Consider the following 18140-nt stretch of genomic DNA (forward strand, 5'->3'; position numbering starts at 1 on the left):
AGAACCCGATCGTTTCTTCTCCAGCTGGTTTTAGAGACCGCGAGGACAGAATACGAAGAAAACAGAGGACCAGTAGATTAGGGGGCGTGGCGTGGCGTTTTAGGAGTTTCTTATCCCGATTTCGCAATGGATTTGTTTCACATGTACGACCATCTGGGTGGACAGAATCTGCCTGTATCTTGGAGGAGCCGTTTGTAGGATTTTATCAAGATATACCACCAATCACATGTGTGTCGTCTGCTTAGAGAAAATGGTTTGACGAGACATGTCGCATACTGTGTAGTATCCTAGGCCCATCACCTGAGACGGTGCCAGCTGCCAGCGTGTGGTGCCACGCTCTCATGGTTTCACGAAGACACCGAGTATTACAGGCGTGATTAGACCCTTTTAGTGCTCAACTTGATAGATAGAGTGGGGGCCTATATGGGAATCCGAGATACCCTTCTGGGTATTTATAGAAATAGAGTTTATCTATAGGAGGGCGCTAGCAAGGTTCGTTCATTATGCGATCATTGAAACAGTTCGTGGTGACGTCACACGCCCGACGACTGCAAAACAAAACATTGGATGGTTAGCTTCCTAACGTTTCGTGCTTAATTACAACCGCATCTCAACAGTCACACCAATATCATGATAATGTCTACTCCGGCTGCCAGAATTCGTTCCAGGGCACTTGATGCCGTCATTCCCTCAGTCATTGGCCCGACGTCGCACAACACCGCCACACCGGTCGCTGCTAGGCAATTCAGATTCAGCACAGCCCCCTGTACTTTGAGCTCATCGTCACAGACCAAGCCAAACAATAGCAGCAACAGCAACAATCTCGAGAGGGAGCAGCAGAAACGCCAGGGCGCGGCCAGCGATCATCGCAATAATGAGCCTACTCCCACGCCATCTCACAAGAAGACGGTGGCCGAGCTCGACGAGGAGATGATGAAGAAGATGTCGGGCATTGCCGGGGATGGAGGGTCGGCTGGCATCGAGTACGAGGATGGACAGCCAGTGTCAATGAAACGAAGTGTGAAGAACAACATGTTTCGGTATATTTGAGACAGCATGCAGCTCTTGGTATTGCACGTATTTCATTTTGGGGTGCTGGGCCGATGGGTTAAGGAGGGAAGATAAAAGGGGGTGGTGGTACTTTAACAGTTCTCGGTATCAGGCTGGACCCTACGAGCAGAACTGCGAATACAACAGCCGCTAGGCTTTCCACAGGTCTCACTCTATAGAGGAGAGTGGGTGAAAAACATCTTAAGTGGTTACTGGGCGGCGACTCATGCAGAATTCCAAGCTTTATCATTCATCACTCTCATGCGGGTTTGCACTTCCTCTCTCCAGCCTGGTATCAAACCACACGTCTGCATGCTGGTTCGAATCTCAACTTGGAGGAACTATCGTCGTTGGATTCTCATTCTAAGCTGGAATTTCGCCGATATATGGCTTACTGAAGTCCTCGGGGAACCTGGAATCAACGAGCAAGCCATGCGAGATACAGGTTTGAAATTTCGGAGACTCGTGGACCTGGGTTTACCTCGTAGAAGACTCAAAGCTGTTTACGTCTGGACGGGCCCATAGACCGCTGTGACGCCACTGAACCTTCCGCCGTGCTTGACAACGGGGATTGGAAATGCTCAGTACATTATAGGTCAGTGAGTCCACTTGAATCACCGGATTCGCGTACGGACGGACTTGGATAGCTTCTGTTTGTGGGCATGCGTGTGTGTGGGAAGGTGTCAAAGCCCCGGATAGACATACGGAATTGAGAACCTTGTTGGCTGCCCGGGCACCACAAGTATGGAGAATGGTAAACATCAACAACACACAAACAACAGCCCTATTATGAGTCCTATCTCAATCTGTTCCCGTGACCTAAATACCTATTTGTTCTCCTACTTAACCGTTATTAATTCCCATCCCCGATTCCCTGCTTCATTGAGGGGAGCCTGGTCTGCCATACTGGACGACTAACGGTCCTGAGAACATATACCTGCCATCAAGGTTCTCCAAAGCAAGACCATTAGACTGGCCGTTGGCCTACCGAAGCTTGTCATGTCTCAACTGCTAGTTTGGGCTGGTGTTTCTAGAGAGAAGGCACGCGACCCCCATGCGTTGACACCAGCCGATACCGAGAAGGGTTGTAAGCATGTCGCATGCTCACCAACGTCACCTGGAGATGCCTCTTCGATCGTCAATCGGGTGGTCGAGATACACGCCAGAATACAGGGACTGGCGGACTTGCGACCCAGCGAGGTCACCAACAGTCTTTTCGGTGATTTGGTATCTCAGTGTTGTGAGATACGCGATGCGGGTACTATCTCTCAGGTGCAGAAAACTTTCCACGAATTGGGCATGAGGGCTAGCTGCTGATCTGAAGAGCCATAGGTACTTGCTAGCTGCAAACTTCGAGCCATCCTACCTTCGCTACAAGATCTGTGCTCACAAGCTGAGAGCTGTCTGGAGTCTCACTGGGCCTGCCACATTTCCCAGGGACAAGACCCGGCCGAGACACAACGCCTATTGGAGACATTTCCCTACTATGACAACTACGAAGAGCTGACGAGACTTGAGCTTTGTGCTATGCGCTCGGCAGGTCTCACCCGCCCACGAAAGATTGCCTTCGTAGGATCAGGGCCTCTTCCGCTGACGCCAATATGTCTATTGAAGGCCCTGAAAGAAGATACACTGTTTGACTGCGCATCGCCAAAGGAAGACCGTCAGGGTCCGGTCATAATCAATATCGATCGCAATGAGAAGGCCGTCGCAACGGCGTCCAATCTTATTGGCAGGCTGGGAATCTCACCCAACGAGATGCAGCATTGCTGTGACAGTGCCGATTCCGAAGCGCAGAACCTCAGCAGCTGCGATGTCGTGTACCTGGCAGCCCTGGTGGGCGTAACACAACTTGAGAAGGAGCAGATAGCATTGAGTATAGCCGCAAGGATGCGCCCTGGAGCCCTGTTGGTCATTCGAAGTAGTTGGGGCCTGCGGAGGTGCTTATATCCGGTCAGTCAACACAAATGTGGCAAAGATGCACCGGCGACAAGACCCATGGGTGCTAATGATGATGACCCTGATTTAGGAATTCGATGCGACCACCTCCAATCTACGCGGCAAACTAGAAGTTGCGCTCGTCGTTCATCCGTACGGCAAGGTGGTTAACTCGGTTATCGTGACCAGAGTGAGGTGAAACGGAAGTACGCAGCCAGACAGACGGTTGACATTGTATTCGGTGGAATAGTATATGTGTGCTTAGAAGTGACAACTTACAAAGACATCGATTCATGACAGAGCTATGTCTCTTTCGTTTATTACTCCTGGCTCATGAATCTTGCCCGGGAACACAAGTGAATATGTGATTCGTAGCATCAATAGGAGAGAACATATAGGTATCGGGTTTATGCAACTAAGGTAAAGGTCTTGACGATAAGCGATAAGCTTGTAACGTGAGTTACCGGCGATGTGAGCTCCCGTTCCATCCCATCCCATCCCATCCCATGCAACATGCCGAATGGTGTGCCCCGCGATTCAGGTACAGCTTCATTTCTTCCAAATTGACGACCCTCTTGCAATTGCGATTAGGTGATGATGCGGCAGCAGGAGCCGGTGTAGTGACCTACCATGCCTTCAACTCCTGCCTTGGATGGAGCGCCCCCTCCGCCACAGGAAAACCCAGCTTTCCATCTGATCGCCCATGGCAATTCCGACATTGTCCAAGCTGTCGCATTCAACGCCTACGGTGATCGCTGCGCGACAGGTTCGGTGGATGGCAAGATCCGCGTCTTCAACCGCCACAAAGACGGCATATGGCGCCTTTGCGACCACTGGTCGGCCCATGGCTCCGAAATTCTAGAGGTATGCCTGCCGATCCAAGATGGTCAGCTGCCCATTGCGCCGGCCAACATCCGGATGGGTTTCTGGCTCCGAATGAAGATGCTGACATGTCCTGATTGCTCTTAGCTTCAATGGCTCCCGCCAACCGTATATCCTAACCTCTTGGCATCCTTGGGCATTGAGGGACATTTCAAACTCTGGACGGAAGACAACTCAGCACCACCGGGCCGCCGGTTCAGTGCGACGGGCAAACCCGCCTACGAGACCCGATCGCCCAAGTCGCCCTACCGATCATTCTCCATCAAGCATAACGAAGACACGAGACACACATACTTTGCGCTCCTGGCGGCCGACGGGAAACTTTCTGTCTTCGAGAGCGAGGAACCAGAGACCCTCGCCGACTACACGGCCATCGATGAGTTCCAGGCTCTCCCCAAGCCCAGCCGCGGCGAAGAGACATGTTTCAAGGTCCGATTCGACCCCAACCCGGAGCCCTGTTATACGGCTCTGAGGGCGGGCGTTCCAATTGATGCGCTGGGGTTAGTGGCTTCTGGCTTGATGACGGCCAGGGTCTACCGGACGCGCGAGACAATTGCGGGATCCTTTGGTGCCGCAACACGTGCCCGCGAGTTCTATCAAGCTGCCGAGATCACGGGACATAAGGGCCTGGTTCGCGATGTAGCGTGGGCGCCCGGTAATTTTCGGGGCTACGACATGATCGCCACCGCTTGCCAGGATGGCCACGTCCGCGTATTCCGCATCGATACACCCTTCTCCCCCAACGACGGCAAGAGCTGGCGCGTGTCCGACGTGCTAGGCAAGAGCACACACGAGGAGTCCATATTTAGCTCGACGTCGGCCGCGACCGCAACCGCCACGCAGCCGTCCTCACGGGCGGCCCAGGCGCAGCATGCGCACCACTCCGGGATCCGCGCCGAGCTCGACAAGTCGGGCACCCAGGGCGACCGCAAGTACCTCGGCCAGCCGGGCCAGGTCGCCCACACGGTGCGCGAGCTGTGCAAGCTCGAGAATACGACGCGGCACGGCGACCACCGCTCGCCCGTGTGGCGGGTCGGCTTCGACGACGACGGTCAGATCCTGGGCAGCGTCGGCGACGAGGGAAAGCTCATGTGCTACCGCCAGAAGCCCAACGGCGCATGGGCCAAGAGCTCCGAGCTGGCCCCCATGAAGGCGAAGATGGTGGTTCCGCAAAACGTTCAGTAGGCGGTGGTCAGTAAGTGAGGCTTCTTGTCAACCGATGGTTGCGGGCTTCATTACACGAATTTGGAAGCTAGATCTGCGAGGGTCAGGCCCCGTCCGGATGTTTGTGATATTAGTGGTTGTTTTACTAGATTGTTTCCTTGCTGTAATACATGATACCCGATTACGAAGCGAATGGCTTGTATCCGCTCGATTACCTACTCACGTCGCTCAGAGTCATGGCAAACCACGTAATTAAAGCGAAGCATAATCCTGACCAATGGCTCTGCGCAGTAGGAGGATGGGCTGTGTATTATTGGCATGTCTCATGCATAATTTTACAATAGTTGTACATATATGCTTTCTTTCATAAGTGCACCTCATGAGATGGGTTGATTTCTTGGTTGTTGTGTAGGTATCTCACGTCTTTTTGGTTGTGTTGTATCCCTCCAACTCCCCGAATGTTTTGTTCTTCTTCTCTTCAGTCCAGAGTGCAGCTTACTTTGCTCCAGGCTGCGCAGTGAATGTCTCAGTCTTCGGCTTTTCTGCCTTGGGCTCGCTGTCCGGGGTGGACTTCTTCTTGTCATTTTCGGAGGTGGCATCCCAGGCGGCCTTGGGAACAGCGCTGTTGGTGTCTTCCTCTGGCTTTGGTGCCGGTGCCGCTTTCGGCGCAGCTTCTTTGGCAACTGATGTCTGTTTCGCAATTGGCGCCTCCTCAGTGTTTGATACTTCCTTGACGTCATCGGCAGTTTCGCTGGCGTTGGTGGTCTCGGGAGCGCCATTTACTGCTGCCTCGGACTCCTCGTCGTCGGCCAACTCCTCTCCATAGACTTCAGGGTGTAAGCGGAAGCAGTCTTGCATGTGCCTGGTAGTTACCTGTCAGCATGGTTCCTCCATTCCATTTGTCAGGGGTCAGGAACTCACTGGAACTTGTCAATGCAGTCCATGCCCTTGGGCTCCTCGTTCGAGTAGACGAAGCAGCTGAAGGCGGCCTTGAACTCTTCACCGCAGGGGCCGTGGGCCATGCCGCCCAGGCACGGGCAGTCCCAGTTAATCTCGCCGGTCTCGGGGTTGAAGGCGCCCTGCTGACCTGCCTCAGCCTCCAGATCCTCCGGGCTGCCTACGGCACCGACCTGCTCTCCGCCCTCGGCACCGTCCGCGGGCGGGGCATCTGAGGCTTTTGTCGTCGACAGCGCCTTTTCGCTTGTCTTTTTCTCCTTCGCGGCGGCGGCGGCGGCTTCCGCCTTGGCTAACCGCGCCTCGGCCTCCTTGCGCTTCTGGGCCACGACGGCCTCGACAGTCGGTAAATCGTCATCGGAGAAAGACGCCGGCGCAGTGATATGTGTAGCTGTAGAACGAGTCCAGTATTAGCAAAAAGCAACAAAAGAAAAAACCCCAACCCATTGCCGTACTCCCCCGTCTTCTAATGGGTATGGTATAGTGGTTTCGTACGTTGTGGTTCCTCGGCAAACGCGGGGCTGGTGCTGTAGTAGTAAACGGCACCGACGGCCAGACCCCATCTCACGGCAGAACCTTTCCAAGTGCGCTTCTTGTTGGCGGGTGTCGTGGAGGCGAACCTGCGGGGGCGGCCGTTCGGAGGGCGGCTGTCTGTCGGAGTGCGTGGGCCGCACACGGCGTCGACCGCACCGCTGATCGGTACATTTTGGTGTTTTTTTTTTTGTTCTGGTGCTTTGCGACACTGAAAGTCTGGAAAAGAGGCTCGTCCCTCTTGAAATGCTGGTCTAAAGGAATGACGAGAGGAAAGCGCCAGGGTAATGGACGGACTGTACAGAGCAAACGAGGAAAAAAGAATGATGCTGCACCTTGGATAAGAAAGTCACTATCGCAATTGGCTTGGTAATCAGGTCCCGACGGAAAAAGACCTCGCATACGGGAATCCCAGATTCAATTCGCAAATTTTAGAATGACGCTTTCAGGCCATTTCGCTCCCGAGCTGCCGACCCAGGAGCTCGGGCCACGCCACATTAGCGCTGACCCGGGGAGAAGCATCAAGAATAGGCCAAAAAAGCAAATGCAGGAGGCTTCTCGGGGTTGCCATATATGAGGTCTGTTATAACGTACGTTATGCATGATATATGTATGTATGTATGTTATGCATATGTAGATGGCTGATCGCATATAGGGAGTTTGTACTGACATAGGACGCAAGAGGCATCGAAGAACTACCGTAGACTTACTGCATCTTGGATCGAGATGACAGTCTGCAGATAGTCCTGGGAGGGCGGCCGCATCCACCCCCGTCGGGTGGCATGGGCGTTCGAACCAGGAGAGATCTCGGTCTGGTCGAACTCCTCGAATTGTCCACCGGCGCCGGGCTTGGCCAGATGTCACGCATCACGGGCGGAGGAGGCGAAGAGACGGGGAGTCGCGGGAGTCACGGGACCCACCAAAGACGATGCCTGACTTTCCCACCGGTGTAAGCTATGCAGCTAGCGCTTTCTGCCCGGCTTATTGACCTCCCCTTCCTACAATCTATTTCATCTGATCGAACCATTCTCAAGTGGGATGTGAAGAACCCGAAGTATATATAGACCTCGGAGTCAAGTTACACGACTGCGAGCCCATTAGTCCCAGTATCTGCTACCAAGTTGTGTCGTCAACTCGTCAGCTGCGGCTTAACCCTAGAACTTACCAGGACGACACCTCATTTTCTCGATGGCGGCGGCAGAGGGACCCGTCACGGAATGGTTCCCAACCCGACTGTTCCCCTCCCGGCCCTGGGAGGTTCCTACCAAGGAGAAGGACCACCTGTCTGTCATCATACTCAACCAGCCGCTCACTGATATTCAGACTCTGAAAAGAGTATGGCACAACTGTGAGTCAGAACCCATAGGCAGCTAGCAGTATAATCAAGTAAGTATGAATACGTTACTGAGTTGATCTTAGCATCATACCGTGTCGCCGCAGATGGCGGGGCAAATCATCTGTACAACTGCTGCTCACAAACCATTTCAAGAAGCCCGGAAGAGCAAAAGCCGGAGGACGTGCTCGTTCGTGAATCCTTCCTCCCTGAACCAGATCGTTCATCAATCTGTCATCCCTTGACCAACCCCTTGACCAACCCCTGAACAAATTACCCCTTATGCCCCACAGAACATACATGCCACGCTTACTCTGACATACGCCGCAGAGCGATCTGGACGTCATCATAGGAGACCTGGACTCCCTGACCGAGACGTCGCAGTCGTACTTCGAGGACGCGACGGGCGGCAAGGTCCAAGTGATCCGCGACCGAGACCAAGAAAGTTCCGACTTCACCAAAGCGCTGCGGCACATCCGGGGGCGCCGGGTCGGGGGCGAGACCGGCATCGTGTGCATGGGCGGGCTGGGCGGCCGTGTTGACCAGGGCCTATCGCAGCTGCACCACCTGTACATGTTCCAGACGTCGCCGACGTACGCAGAAGGCCGCGTCTACCTCGTCAGCGGCGAGAGCCTGACGTTCCTGCTCAAGGCCGGGATGCACCGCATCCACGTGCGGGAGCGGGAACGGACAAATGATCATGGTGACGTCTTCGAGAAGTACGTGGGCATCATCCCTATCCGGGAGCCTGGCGTCATCAGCACCAAGGGGGCTCGAGTGGGACGTCGAGGACTGGTCGACCGAGTTCGGGGGCCAGATTAGCACGAGCAACCACGTGCTGCCCGACACCGAGGTCGTCGAGGTGCGGGCGACCAAGGATGTGCTGTTTACGATTGCACTGAAGGGCTGGCCGGCGGAGTAGTAATTCACGCGGCATTATACAATTATGCATGTCTTAAACCTACGCGTGTGTACATGCACATTTAACGAAATTCGGGACGGTAAAACAACCCCAGCAGCGTTGGGTAGAAGTTTGAGTATGAGTATACTGTATTTGTGAAATACTTGAAGATGCTACCTCAGGAACGCCAGACGCCTCGCTATAAAGTGATGTCACGATTTCTTTTTCCAAGCCTACCCATGCAGCCGTACCATGCCCCATAGGTACCCCTGTCTCCTCCAACCGATTGCCCCCTGGGGGGGAGTTCGTTCTGCCCGATAACCGATACTCTAGTTCTTTTATCGTAGATAATGCAAGCAGAGCCAGCAGAAGCCGAAGAAGATGAGAGCACCAGCCCAGAAGATCCACTTGTCCTGCTTTGCGCGACGCTCGATCATGCGTATCGTGTCGCCGCTGATGCCGAGCGTGTTGGCGACGCTGTAGAGCCGTTTTTGGGTGTTCTTAAGCATCTCGCGCTGGGCGCCGAGGTCACCCAGCACGGCCTGGCCGCGCGCAATGTACTCGTCCAGGGCGCTGTTGGTGCTATCGAAGAAGTTCTGCTCCCGCAGGGCGTGAGTCTCGCGCGAGTAGTCACCGGTGCCCATGCTCATCTGCCCGCCCCCCGTAGGCGCCGCCGCTGCCGTAGCGATTCGTAGGCACTTCGCCAGGATTGGACGGACCGGCCCCCACATTGGCGTACGGGTTCTCGGGCGTCGACGTGGCGAAGGGCCGCCGGCCCAGCAGCTCGGTGCGGGACTGCGTGTGCTGGGCCTCGTCGCGCTGCTCTTTTAGGACATTGTACTGCTGCCGGTAGTCGGAGAGCTCGGTCCGGAAGTTCTTGAGCCGCTCGAAGGCCCTTTTCCTGCTTCGCAACCACGAGCTCGTGCTTGGCGAGCTCGTCGTACTCGTCTAGCGTCCGGCTGAAGGAGGTGAGCGAGGCCGAGAGGCTGCCGAGCGCGGCCGGGGTCGAGGCGCCGCCGGACGTGAGCGAGGTCAGATCACGCCGGACGGCGGTCGATTGCTTCAGCGCGCTATTGAACGCTGTATTCTACGACGGGGAAGAAAAGGGCATGTTAGCGACAATAGCTATGTTGTGGTATGCGTTGTGCAAGGAAGGGGTGGCCTACCATTTTCGGAGATCAAGGTATGGATGCGCACGACACATGCAAAGATATACGTGAATGGAAGGGATGCAATGCAGATGGGAGTAGAGCCGCCTCTTGGTCGAGATTGTCTGGGTGGCAGTGGCAGTGGGATTGTAGCGTTGCTAATCAAAGCTCACGATGGCATTAATTCGTCTCGCGGTCGATCAATGCATGAGCTGTCCTGTTCCGTGTGCAATGTGGCCTACTTTTTGGGGGGGCTGTCATCGGCTTAACCGTGCGTGCAGTTGACATACTAAAACAGCTGCCACTACTCCGTAAAAGCTAGGTATCTCCATCAGCCCAGGAGGCTTTTGCTTCCCCTGTCAACTAGTGAGCTGTGGACGGAAAATCCAATGTTCCCGGGCCAGCCAGGATCAGCTGCCACTACCGATGCTAGAACTCTCCATGGATGCGTTCCGGGGACCTTTGGATGGAGATGAGAGAACGGCTATATATGGAGATGAGTTGTGAGGATTATGCGCTTTACATGCATCACACGCTCCTGACCAGCCTCCTTGCCTCCCAGCTTACCCCTTCATATTCCTTGGAAGCCACTACAGGCAGCAGGGTGTGTTCGGCGATTCAGGTCGTGTAGTAGCTCGGGAGGAGCGCGCAGTTCACGCGTAGAGTTGCATTCTTGAGACATGGATCTTCTTGATTTGTCCCTTTCGAGAGATGTCCTTAAAGGCCGCGTCACGACTCATTAGGCGTTCAATTGCATCTAGGTAGTCGTACGTGGTAGACATCGGGTACACTAGCACAGCTCAAGTTGGCCCAGAGGCCGGCCCAAAAATAGCAGAAGAACACCCGGAAAGTCGTGGTCATCTGAGCACCCAAAGGCACCACCCAAAGGCACCACCCAGCAAGCGTGAGCAAGTCCGATCTAGCCTAGCAAGCGGGACCTCCTCCAAGCCACTCACCACTCTTTTGGAGTTGGTCGGCCATCGGCTTTGGTGCGTGCACAGTGTTGGTGTTGGGCCCTTTAACGTTCAGACGACTCTTTCGTGGTGCGTGGATCCTTTACCGACTGTATCGATATGCAGCGAGGCAGCAGGCAGTCAGCAGTCCCGATGCCTGAATGAATGCAGTCAACAACAGACAATCAGCTGTTTTCCCGCCGAGTGCATTGGCCAGATGGAATTGCCCAGAACAATCCAAGCGGCGACGCAGGCCATTGCCAAACAGGCAATGAATCACTTGCGATCGGCACTGTCCATAACCACCATGGCACGATGACAAGAGACACCCAAGACACTTTTATATAGAGATCAGAGCATCAAGTCCCAAAAGGGTGTTAGGTAATCATCCCCAACACGACCTCGGGTGTGACAAATTGCAGCTACAACGGCCTACTGCAGCCACCGGGCATGCAAGAGCTCGTTGTGCCGAAAGTTTCTCTCCAAGTCTGTGAGTCTGTGAGTCGCCTCCCTCCCTATTACGTTACTACCAGTACATACTCCTTGACTCGGGACGAAGCCCCCGTCGCTTCAGCTCCTCCCGCTGTCTACCGAAGCATTCGACCCCTTGGAGAAAACTCTATCCGGACGGACCGTCCACCGCCCATAATGCTTGAATGCCTGTCTTCAACCAATCCCAGGCTGGCATGAGAAGAAGTCGAAAGATTTCGACTTCTTTTTTCGATTTTCCTTGATTGAAAAAGACATTGATCCAATTCAGCAAACAAGGATCGGAAATTAGACGAAATGCAGGGCTTGGGTGATCATCTGCTTGGTGGCCGCGCGCTAATGCCGTGTTGTCTCTGCTGTTCAGCCAACGGGACGAGGAGAGGTAGCATGCAGGAAGGGGGCTCTTGGGACTCCATCGACGTGACAAGTAAACAACCATGCCACTCGAGCTACATACCAGATACCTTATACATGCACACACAGTATTGCTGTACCAGCCTACTGTACGCACACCAGTACGCACACCGCGCTGCTGCGCTGCTGCTAGTCCTAGCCCTCCTAGCCCTCCCCCGAGCAGACAATACGAAGCAAGGCGCAGTCAGCCGATCCACTCTGGCGGCGACTCTAGCCAGGACCGGCCAGGATGGGCGAACTTGCAACAGGCCTGCAGCTTGCTTTTTTCGCGGAGAACCCTTGCCGCCCGTCTTAGTGGTAGGATCGAGATGGAAGTGCCAAGATTCTCCTGGATACGGGAAATGAAATATAAACATGACGGCCCCCTTCGCTTCTCTGCTTTGGTTCTTCTCCAGAGAACCACCCTACCCTCGCTTTCTCCCCACGTTCGTTAATACTTGCGCCTGTACAGCCTTTGACTTCGAGTCTTCATACAGAACAAGTTCAACAGTCAAGAACTAGTAATCATAATCACCGTCAAGATGCGTTCCGTCGCCGCTGTCGTCCCCTTCCTGGCTGGTGCCGCCATGGCCGCCGAGATGCACACCACCGTACGTTCCACTACCAGCTCTATTGGCCTCTCAATGGCAGAAGGCAGATGAGCGCATGAAACTAACTCGTGAATACACAGACGCTCCTCGTTGGCTTCACTGGCACCGACGGCAAGCCCACTACTCAGACGTCGACTTACACCTATGACTACTCCAACCCTGCCACTCAGTACTTGACCCAGACCAACTCTGACGGTATCGTGACTGGCATGCCCTCCAACTCGGTGGACACCGCCATCCCCACCCAGCCCAAGGCCGAGACCTCGCAGCCCCCGGTCGCTACCATCCCCGCTGGCCTTGGCACTGGCGCCCACACCCTGACCATCAACGCCAGCAGCGGTCTCACCAGCTTCACCATCAGCGTCGGCTCTTCAACCACCGCCGTCGTCGGCAGTCCCTCCGGCATCACTGGTGTCACCACCAGCGGCGGTGCTAAGCCTACTGGCTCTTCCGGCAACGGCAACGGCAACTCCAACGGCAACGGTAACGGCAACAGTGATGGCCAGAGCGCCGCCCCCAGCAGCACTGGAGGCAACGCCGCTGGCCACTACCAGGCCCCTGCTGCCGCTGGTGTCCTCGCTGGACTTTTTGCTCTCCTGATCTAAAAAGCTTTCTAGCGCGATTTGTCATGTATATCTAGAATGTTATTTTAAAAGAGCTAATACCCTAATGCGAACGAACACCTATACCTAACATGTTCGCAAATCTTTTATTATCGCTTCCAACGTGACGTGACGCGGTTACTGCGCTGCTATATCTACTTGAATTTAATGGTTGGTACGTAAATTGGGTTCAACCTGGAACGATCGTCGCTAGAACCTTCAATGATTGCACTCCTTGCCTGTCAGTTACTACGGAGCAGATAGGCCTTATTCTTAGCGATGTCAGATCCGGTGGAAACTTGGGGCGTGCTTCTTTTGGGTCATCCAGTCCCCACGATCAACAAGGCCAAACTCCATTGTATCGCCATTAGTAGGTATATCACACGTAAAGTCGACCACGCGATCAGGACATCAATTAGCAAAATTGAATATTGGGATGTATGCAGTCCCCGAAGATGTATAATCAACAACCTAGAATTGTTCCTAAATGCAGAGTATCGCTGGTCTGGCGCCGAATACCGAACTATGTAGGCTTCAGGAGTCGGAGGGCTAAGCGTATCGGCTAACTCAAGGGGTTAGCCGTACTCGGCTCCGAAGCGGCTATCGTAGAGTACGCGGGCTTCTGGTCAGGAATGAACCAAACCCAGAAGTACCCGGATTGCTTTCTCCTTGCCCGATAGGAAAATAGGTTACGGTGAACTTCCGATCATATAAAGATGACTCCCTCCATTTCCTTAGATGCATTCCATATTGTCCGTTTCTGCACACCGAGACTGGCCAAGCAGCCAAGCCCCATTATTCACCTTGACTGAGCGAACATGTCCGCAACCTCCACGCAATCTGAAGACGGCCACCGCCCGAGTGAAGAAAAGCATCAAGACGGCCATCCGGAGGCGAAACCCGATGCCAAGCCTCCGAGTGAGCAACCGGCGCCCCAGCATGATCCGCCGATCTACTCGGTCTTCACAACATGGCAGAAACGAGCCATAGTCCTCAGCGCAGCGGCCGGTGCCTTCTTCTCGCCACTGACGGCTCAGATATACTTCCCGGCCCTCGGGATGTTGGCAAAGGACCTCAACGTTAGCCTCACGCAGGTATGTCGGCTCAGCAACGCAAACCCAAGGATATTGAAATAAATCGGATGTTGACAACCATTGACAGATCAACTTAACCGTAACGACTTACATGGTAAGTTGTGTGACGTAACCAATTCATCATTTGGAAATAGTAAACTAATCATCCACACCAGATCTTTCAAGGAATCACTCCTATGTTTATTGGGTCCTTTGCCGATGCCACCGGACGCCGGCCGGCCTATCTTATATGCTTCGTAATCTACATCGGAGCTAACATCGGATGCGCCCTGGCACCTAATTATGCCGCCTTGCTGGTATTACGCATGCTTCAATCAGCCGGCTCCAGCACGACGGTGGCGCTATGTCAAGCCGTGGTGTCTGACATGATCACCTCGGCCGAGAGAGGTCAATATGTCGGCTACGCAGCTGTACCCACCATCCTGGCGCCCGCGCTGGGGCCCGTCATCGGAGGCCTCATCTCGCAGTTCCTGGGTTGGCGTTGGATCTTTTGGTTCCTCACGATCCTCGCCGGCGCCTTCACGGTGCTCTACGCGCTGTTCATGCCCGAGACCTGCCGCAATGTCGTGGGCGACGGCAGCCTCCGCCCGCACAAGGCCTACCGCACGCTGTGGCAGCTCGGCAAAGACGCCCTGGAGGACCGCCGACGAGCCCGCAACAATGAAAACAACCCGGACCTCTCGCTCCAGCCGACTACCTCGCGCGCGTCCACGACAAAGCAGGCTCTGCAGGTCCGGAAGCTCAATCCCTTGAAGAGCCTCGCCATCCTCTTCGACAAGGAGATGTTCCTCCTGCTCATTTACAGCAGCATCGTCTTCGCCGGCTTCTACGCCGTCGCCACCGCCATGCCCGCACAGCTGTCCCGCAACTACGGCTTTGACGACTTACATGTGGGACTTATGTTCCTGCCGCTTGGCGGTGGCTCTATCTTCGCCGCAGCCGTGCTGGGCCGCCTCATCAACTGGAACTACAAGCGCCACTGTCGCCGGCTGGGCGTGCCCTTCGAGCGCAGCAAGCAGCACGACCTGGCTGGGTTCCCGATCGAGCGGGCGCGACTCGAGATCGGCCTGCCGCTGTTGGCGCTCGCGGGCGCCGTGCTTATGGGCTGGGGGTGGGCGATGCAGTACCGGACGCATCTGGCGGTGCCCTGTGTGCTCCTGTTCCTGCTTGGCATCGGCATCATCGGGTTCAGCAACACCAGCAACGTGCTCCTCGTCGACGTCAACCCGGGCCACGCCGGGTCCGCCACCGCCGCCAACAACCTGACCCGCTGCCTCGTCGGCGCCGCTGCCACCGCTGCCATCAACCCCATGATCAGCGGCATGGGCGACGGCTGGGCCTTTTTTATCCTCGGGGCCCTCTGTTTCGCGGGTGCGCCCATGCTGCTCGTCATCATGAAGCACGGGGTCCGCTGGCGCAAGCAGAAGGCGGAGAAGCAACGGGTGAAGAAGGAGCAAAAGGAGGAGAATAATGAGAAGGCTTGAGGAGTCATACTAAGTCTGACTATGTTTTCGTAATGCCTTATATATACTAGACGGAGGTTGTTCGTCTTTATAGAGCTTTAGAAAAGAATTTATTATATTATATAAACTCTTAATTACCTAATATTTAAATAAATAACGAAATATATAAACTCTCTTTATAATTACTTTTTTAATAATTATAAGATTAATAACTAGTTTAAAATAATATATAATTATATATTAATAAAGGATATAATAGTTAATAAGATAATAATAGTCTTAAATATATAGATTAATTTTAAATAGCTAGCTATACTTTATCTAGTTGTAGTAAGACCGTTATACTATATGCCACGCAGATATAGCCTTTTTTCCATTCAGATGATATGATCACGATTCCAGTGGGGATTATTATTCATCGTAGTAGTCTGGAATCCCTTCCAGCCAGTTGTAGCATTCAAACAAAAGGGATGGTATTGCAGCCTAGGGTTGCACAGCCCCAATCTCTCTAAAGTCTTCTTTCGCAGTCTTGTATACATTTATCTAGAGCGTGTCTTGTTTACACCCTAATAGATTTTTTACCCGCCATGCCTTTCCGCCAACCAAATGGATCCACGCACTCTCATAAACGGTTTTGTCAATGGAGCTGGGCAACCAATCTGCCAGCTCTAGGAGATGGTGGGAGTGAAGCTAATGGAAGCGAGACCAGCCATTGGCAGGGGGTTAAGCCAAGCCGGGAAATCCGAAGCGGTAGGTGTCAGGGGAGACCGAACTGGGCTTGGCAGCAAGACATTTACTTGCCATGTTGCCGCAGACGAGCCACGCAGGCGGGATACCACCCTCACCCTCGGATCCGACCCATATCTGCGGTGTCAATTCGAATTGTGACGGCATAATTGTAAGGCTGAAGAGAACATTGGACGACGAAATATACCACCTGCAAGGCATATCGGTTATGGATGTCTCAACTTGCTCTAAGATAGACTGACCCATCTCCCTGCCCGTGCTGGAATAGTTTACAGCAGGATAGAAGCCAAGATTATAGATCGAGCGATAAACTAACCCCAACGCTTATCGTAGAAAACTATCAGCTGTAAGACAGGGTGGTTGATATTTCCAGGAAGTGCCTACGCAGGCCTGACCGCTAAGTGGTGCAGTTTGTTTGGACAAGAGACGAATCAACAGGGGGGTGAGTTGCAAGTCTGGCTTGGCTTTTTCAGACAGCTTCCCGTCTTAGCTTCCCTCGAAGCATCGTCTCTTATATCTGAGGAGATGCCCATCTTCGCAACTGATTCACGCATCCTCTTGTATCTTCCATTGGATCCATCCACAGAGCAAGTGCAGGTATGAAGCAACGACGAACTCATTACAAGTCGCGTAATGGATGCTACTCTTGCAAGCAGAAGCATGTGAAGGTAAGCTACTCTTCATATTGGCATAACCCTTTTACATTTCCCTTACTGTATCTTGTTCACGATGGCCACAAGGCGATGAACGCACAAGACGTCTTACTACTCGGTGGTCATCAAATATGCAGTGGCGCCGTTGGGGAAACTACTAGGATAGCTAATTCCATTACCAGTGTGATGAGCAAGGGCCGCCATGTGCGAATTGTGTGTTGCGAGGGGCCGAATGCACTTATCCTACACCGGGAGAGCTTGAAGAGGCACGGCTCAGGAGACAAACAGCGTTTTCTACAACACGTACGGGGCCGAAAGAGACCAAGGGGTCTAGGAAAGGGCGACTACCCAGCTCCTTTCCAAATCTAGCACCAGCCGCCCCAAAGCTGGTTCCTAGCCCAAGCCCACCGCCTTTGTCCGGAGAGCCCGTATACAACAGTCGGCTCGAGCTTGAGCTGATGCACCAATGGACCACAAAGACGTGGATGGGCTTCTACGAGATACCCGAGGATCAACGCTATCTACAAGAAGAGCTTCCGCGGACGGCTTTACAAGAAGGATACCTGCTCAACGGGATCCTTGCCATAGCGGCGACGGATCTCGCACACCAAGCCGAAGTCCCAGTCTCGTCAAAGTATATACATGCCGCGCTCGGATACGGCAACCGAGCAAGTATTCGGTTCCTCCAGGAGCTGTCTAGGCTGGCAGCCACCAACAACAGCCACGTGCTGTATCACAGCGGCATCGTTGTGGAGAGACGAAACTCCAGGAAGGGTGACGGAGTTATTCGTAATGATACAAACGGAGGGCCTACTAGCAAGCAGGATCACGCGGACAAGGCGTTACAGCGCTTCAATGTTTCTTTTGACCTGCTGCTTGGGGACTACAATAACTTACTCACCCACATCAAATGGACCACCGATGACCCGTCCGGCATTCGGGATGCGGTGGACAGACTCCGGCAGGAACCGCTCACTCTTGATTTGGTTAGTCTCGATACCAGACTCGCTATGGAGCGCCTTACAAGCGTTTGCCAACATCTAAGGGCCGACTGGCCTCCATCACATAGCAATGGAGATGCAGCGGCGGCGCCACTTAGTTATCTGTCTTCCAAGATGTCTGTGCATCGTCTGGCCATCTCACAAACAAAACTGAGCTATGTGATCGAGACCCTAGATCTCCCCAAGGGCTTTGCATGTCGTTCATCACCTCAACGGGGCTTGGTTTTCTGAAC

At 53.8% G+C, this 18140-nt stretch overlaps 9 protein-coding genes across 9 annotated transcripts; 6 read left to right on the forward strand and 3 right to left on the reverse strand.

Moving 5' to 3' along the window:
• Positions 1 to 636: 636 nt before the first annotated feature.
• PG998_003763 (uncharacterized protein) lies at positions 637 to 1050 on the forward strand (the record flags this gene model as incomplete). The annotated part of the gene is made up of 1 exon (XM_066870581.1): positions 637 to 1050. One exon carries the CDS (start codon positions 637 to 639, stop codon positions 1048 to 1050), a length of 414 nt encoding a protein of 137 aa, XP_066734331.1.
• A 999-nt stretch (positions 1051 to 2049) lies between these two features.
• On the forward strand, positions 2050 to 3187 carry PG998_003764 (uncharacterized protein; the record flags this gene model as incomplete). The annotated part of the gene is made up of 3 exons (XM_066870582.1): positions 2050 to 2322; positions 2383 to 3003; positions 3080 to 3187. 3 exons carry the CDS (start codon positions 2050 to 2052, stop codon positions 3185 to 3187), a joined length of 1002 nt encoding a protein of 333 aa, XP_066734332.1.
• Positions 3188 to 3618: 431 nt separating this feature from the next.
• Positions 3619 to 5055, forward strand: PG998_003765 (uncharacterized protein; the record flags this gene model as incomplete). Its single annotated transcript, XM_066870583.1, has 2 exons — positions 3619 to 3852; positions 3958 to 5055. 2 exons carry the CDS (start codon positions 3619 to 3621, stop codon positions 5053 to 5055), a joined length of 1332 nt encoding a protein of 443 aa, XP_066734333.1.
• Positions 5056 to 5529: 474 nt separating this feature from the next.
• PG998_003766 (uncharacterized protein) lies at positions 5530 to 7234 on the reverse strand (the record flags this gene model as incomplete). Its single annotated transcript, XM_066870584.1, has 4 exons — positions 5530 to 5896; positions 5956 to 6379; positions 6484 to 6635; positions 7230 to 7234. The coding sequence occupies 4 exons, from the start codon at positions 7232 to 7234 to the stop codon at positions 5530 to 5532; spliced, it is 948 nt and encodes a 315-aa protein (XP_066734334.1).
• A 473-nt stretch (positions 7235 to 7707) lies between these two features.
• On the forward strand, positions 7708 to 8774 carry PG998_003767 (thiamine pyrophosphokinase; the record flags this gene model as incomplete). Its single annotated transcript, XM_066870585.1, has 3 exons — positions 7708 to 7854; positions 8183 to 8605; positions 8631 to 8774. 3 exons carry the CDS (start codon positions 7708 to 7710, stop codon positions 8772 to 8774), a joined length of 714 nt encoding a protein of 237 aa, XP_066734335.1.
• Positions 8775 to 9091: 317 nt separating this feature from the next.
• PG998_003768 (uncharacterized protein) lies at positions 9092 to 9922 on the reverse strand (the record flags this gene model as incomplete). The annotated part of the gene is made up of 4 exons (XM_066870586.1): positions 9092 to 9429; positions 9473 to 9614; positions 9667 to 9840; positions 9920 to 9922. 4 exons carry the CDS (start codon positions 9920 to 9922, stop codon positions 9092 to 9094), a joined length of 657 nt encoding a protein of 218 aa, XP_066734336.1.
• Positions 9923 to 12718: 2796 nt separating this feature from the next.
• Positions 12719 to 13043, reverse strand: PG998_003769 (uncharacterized protein; the record flags this gene model as incomplete). Its single annotated transcript, XM_066870587.1, has 2 exons — positions 12719 to 12948; positions 13037 to 13043. 2 exons carry the CDS (start codon positions 13041 to 13043, stop codon positions 12719 to 12721), a joined length of 237 nt encoding a protein of 78 aa, XP_066734337.1.
• Positions 13044 to 13767: 724 nt separating this feature from the next.
• PG998_003770 (major facilitator superfamily transporter) lies at positions 13768 to 15527 on the forward strand (the record flags this gene model as incomplete). The annotated part of the gene is made up of 3 exons (XM_066870588.1): positions 13768 to 14043; positions 14111 to 14137; positions 14199 to 15527. The coding sequence occupies 3 exons, from the start codon at positions 13768 to 13770 to the stop codon at positions 15525 to 15527; spliced, it is 1632 nt and encodes a 543-aa protein (XP_066734338.1).
• Positions 15528 to 16852: 1325 nt separating this feature from the next.
• Positions 16853 to 18138, forward strand: PG998_003771 (uncharacterized protein; the record flags this gene model as incomplete). The annotated part of the gene is made up of 2 exons (XM_066870589.1): positions 16853 to 16921; positions 17089 to 18138. 2 exons carry the CDS (start codon positions 16853 to 16855, stop codon positions 18136 to 18138), a joined length of 1119 nt encoding a protein of 372 aa, XP_066734339.1.
• Positions 18139 to 18140: the final 2 nt, after the last annotated feature.

This window comes from Apiospora kogelbergensis, assembly GCF_038363985.1.
Source record: "Apiospora kogelbergensis strain CBS 113332 chromosome Unknown utg000002l_segment0_segment0, whole genome shotgun sequence".
Lineage (NCBI taxonomy): Eukaryota > Fungi > Ascomycota > Sordariomycetes > Amphisphaeriales > Apiosporaceae > Apiospora > Apiospora kogelbergensis.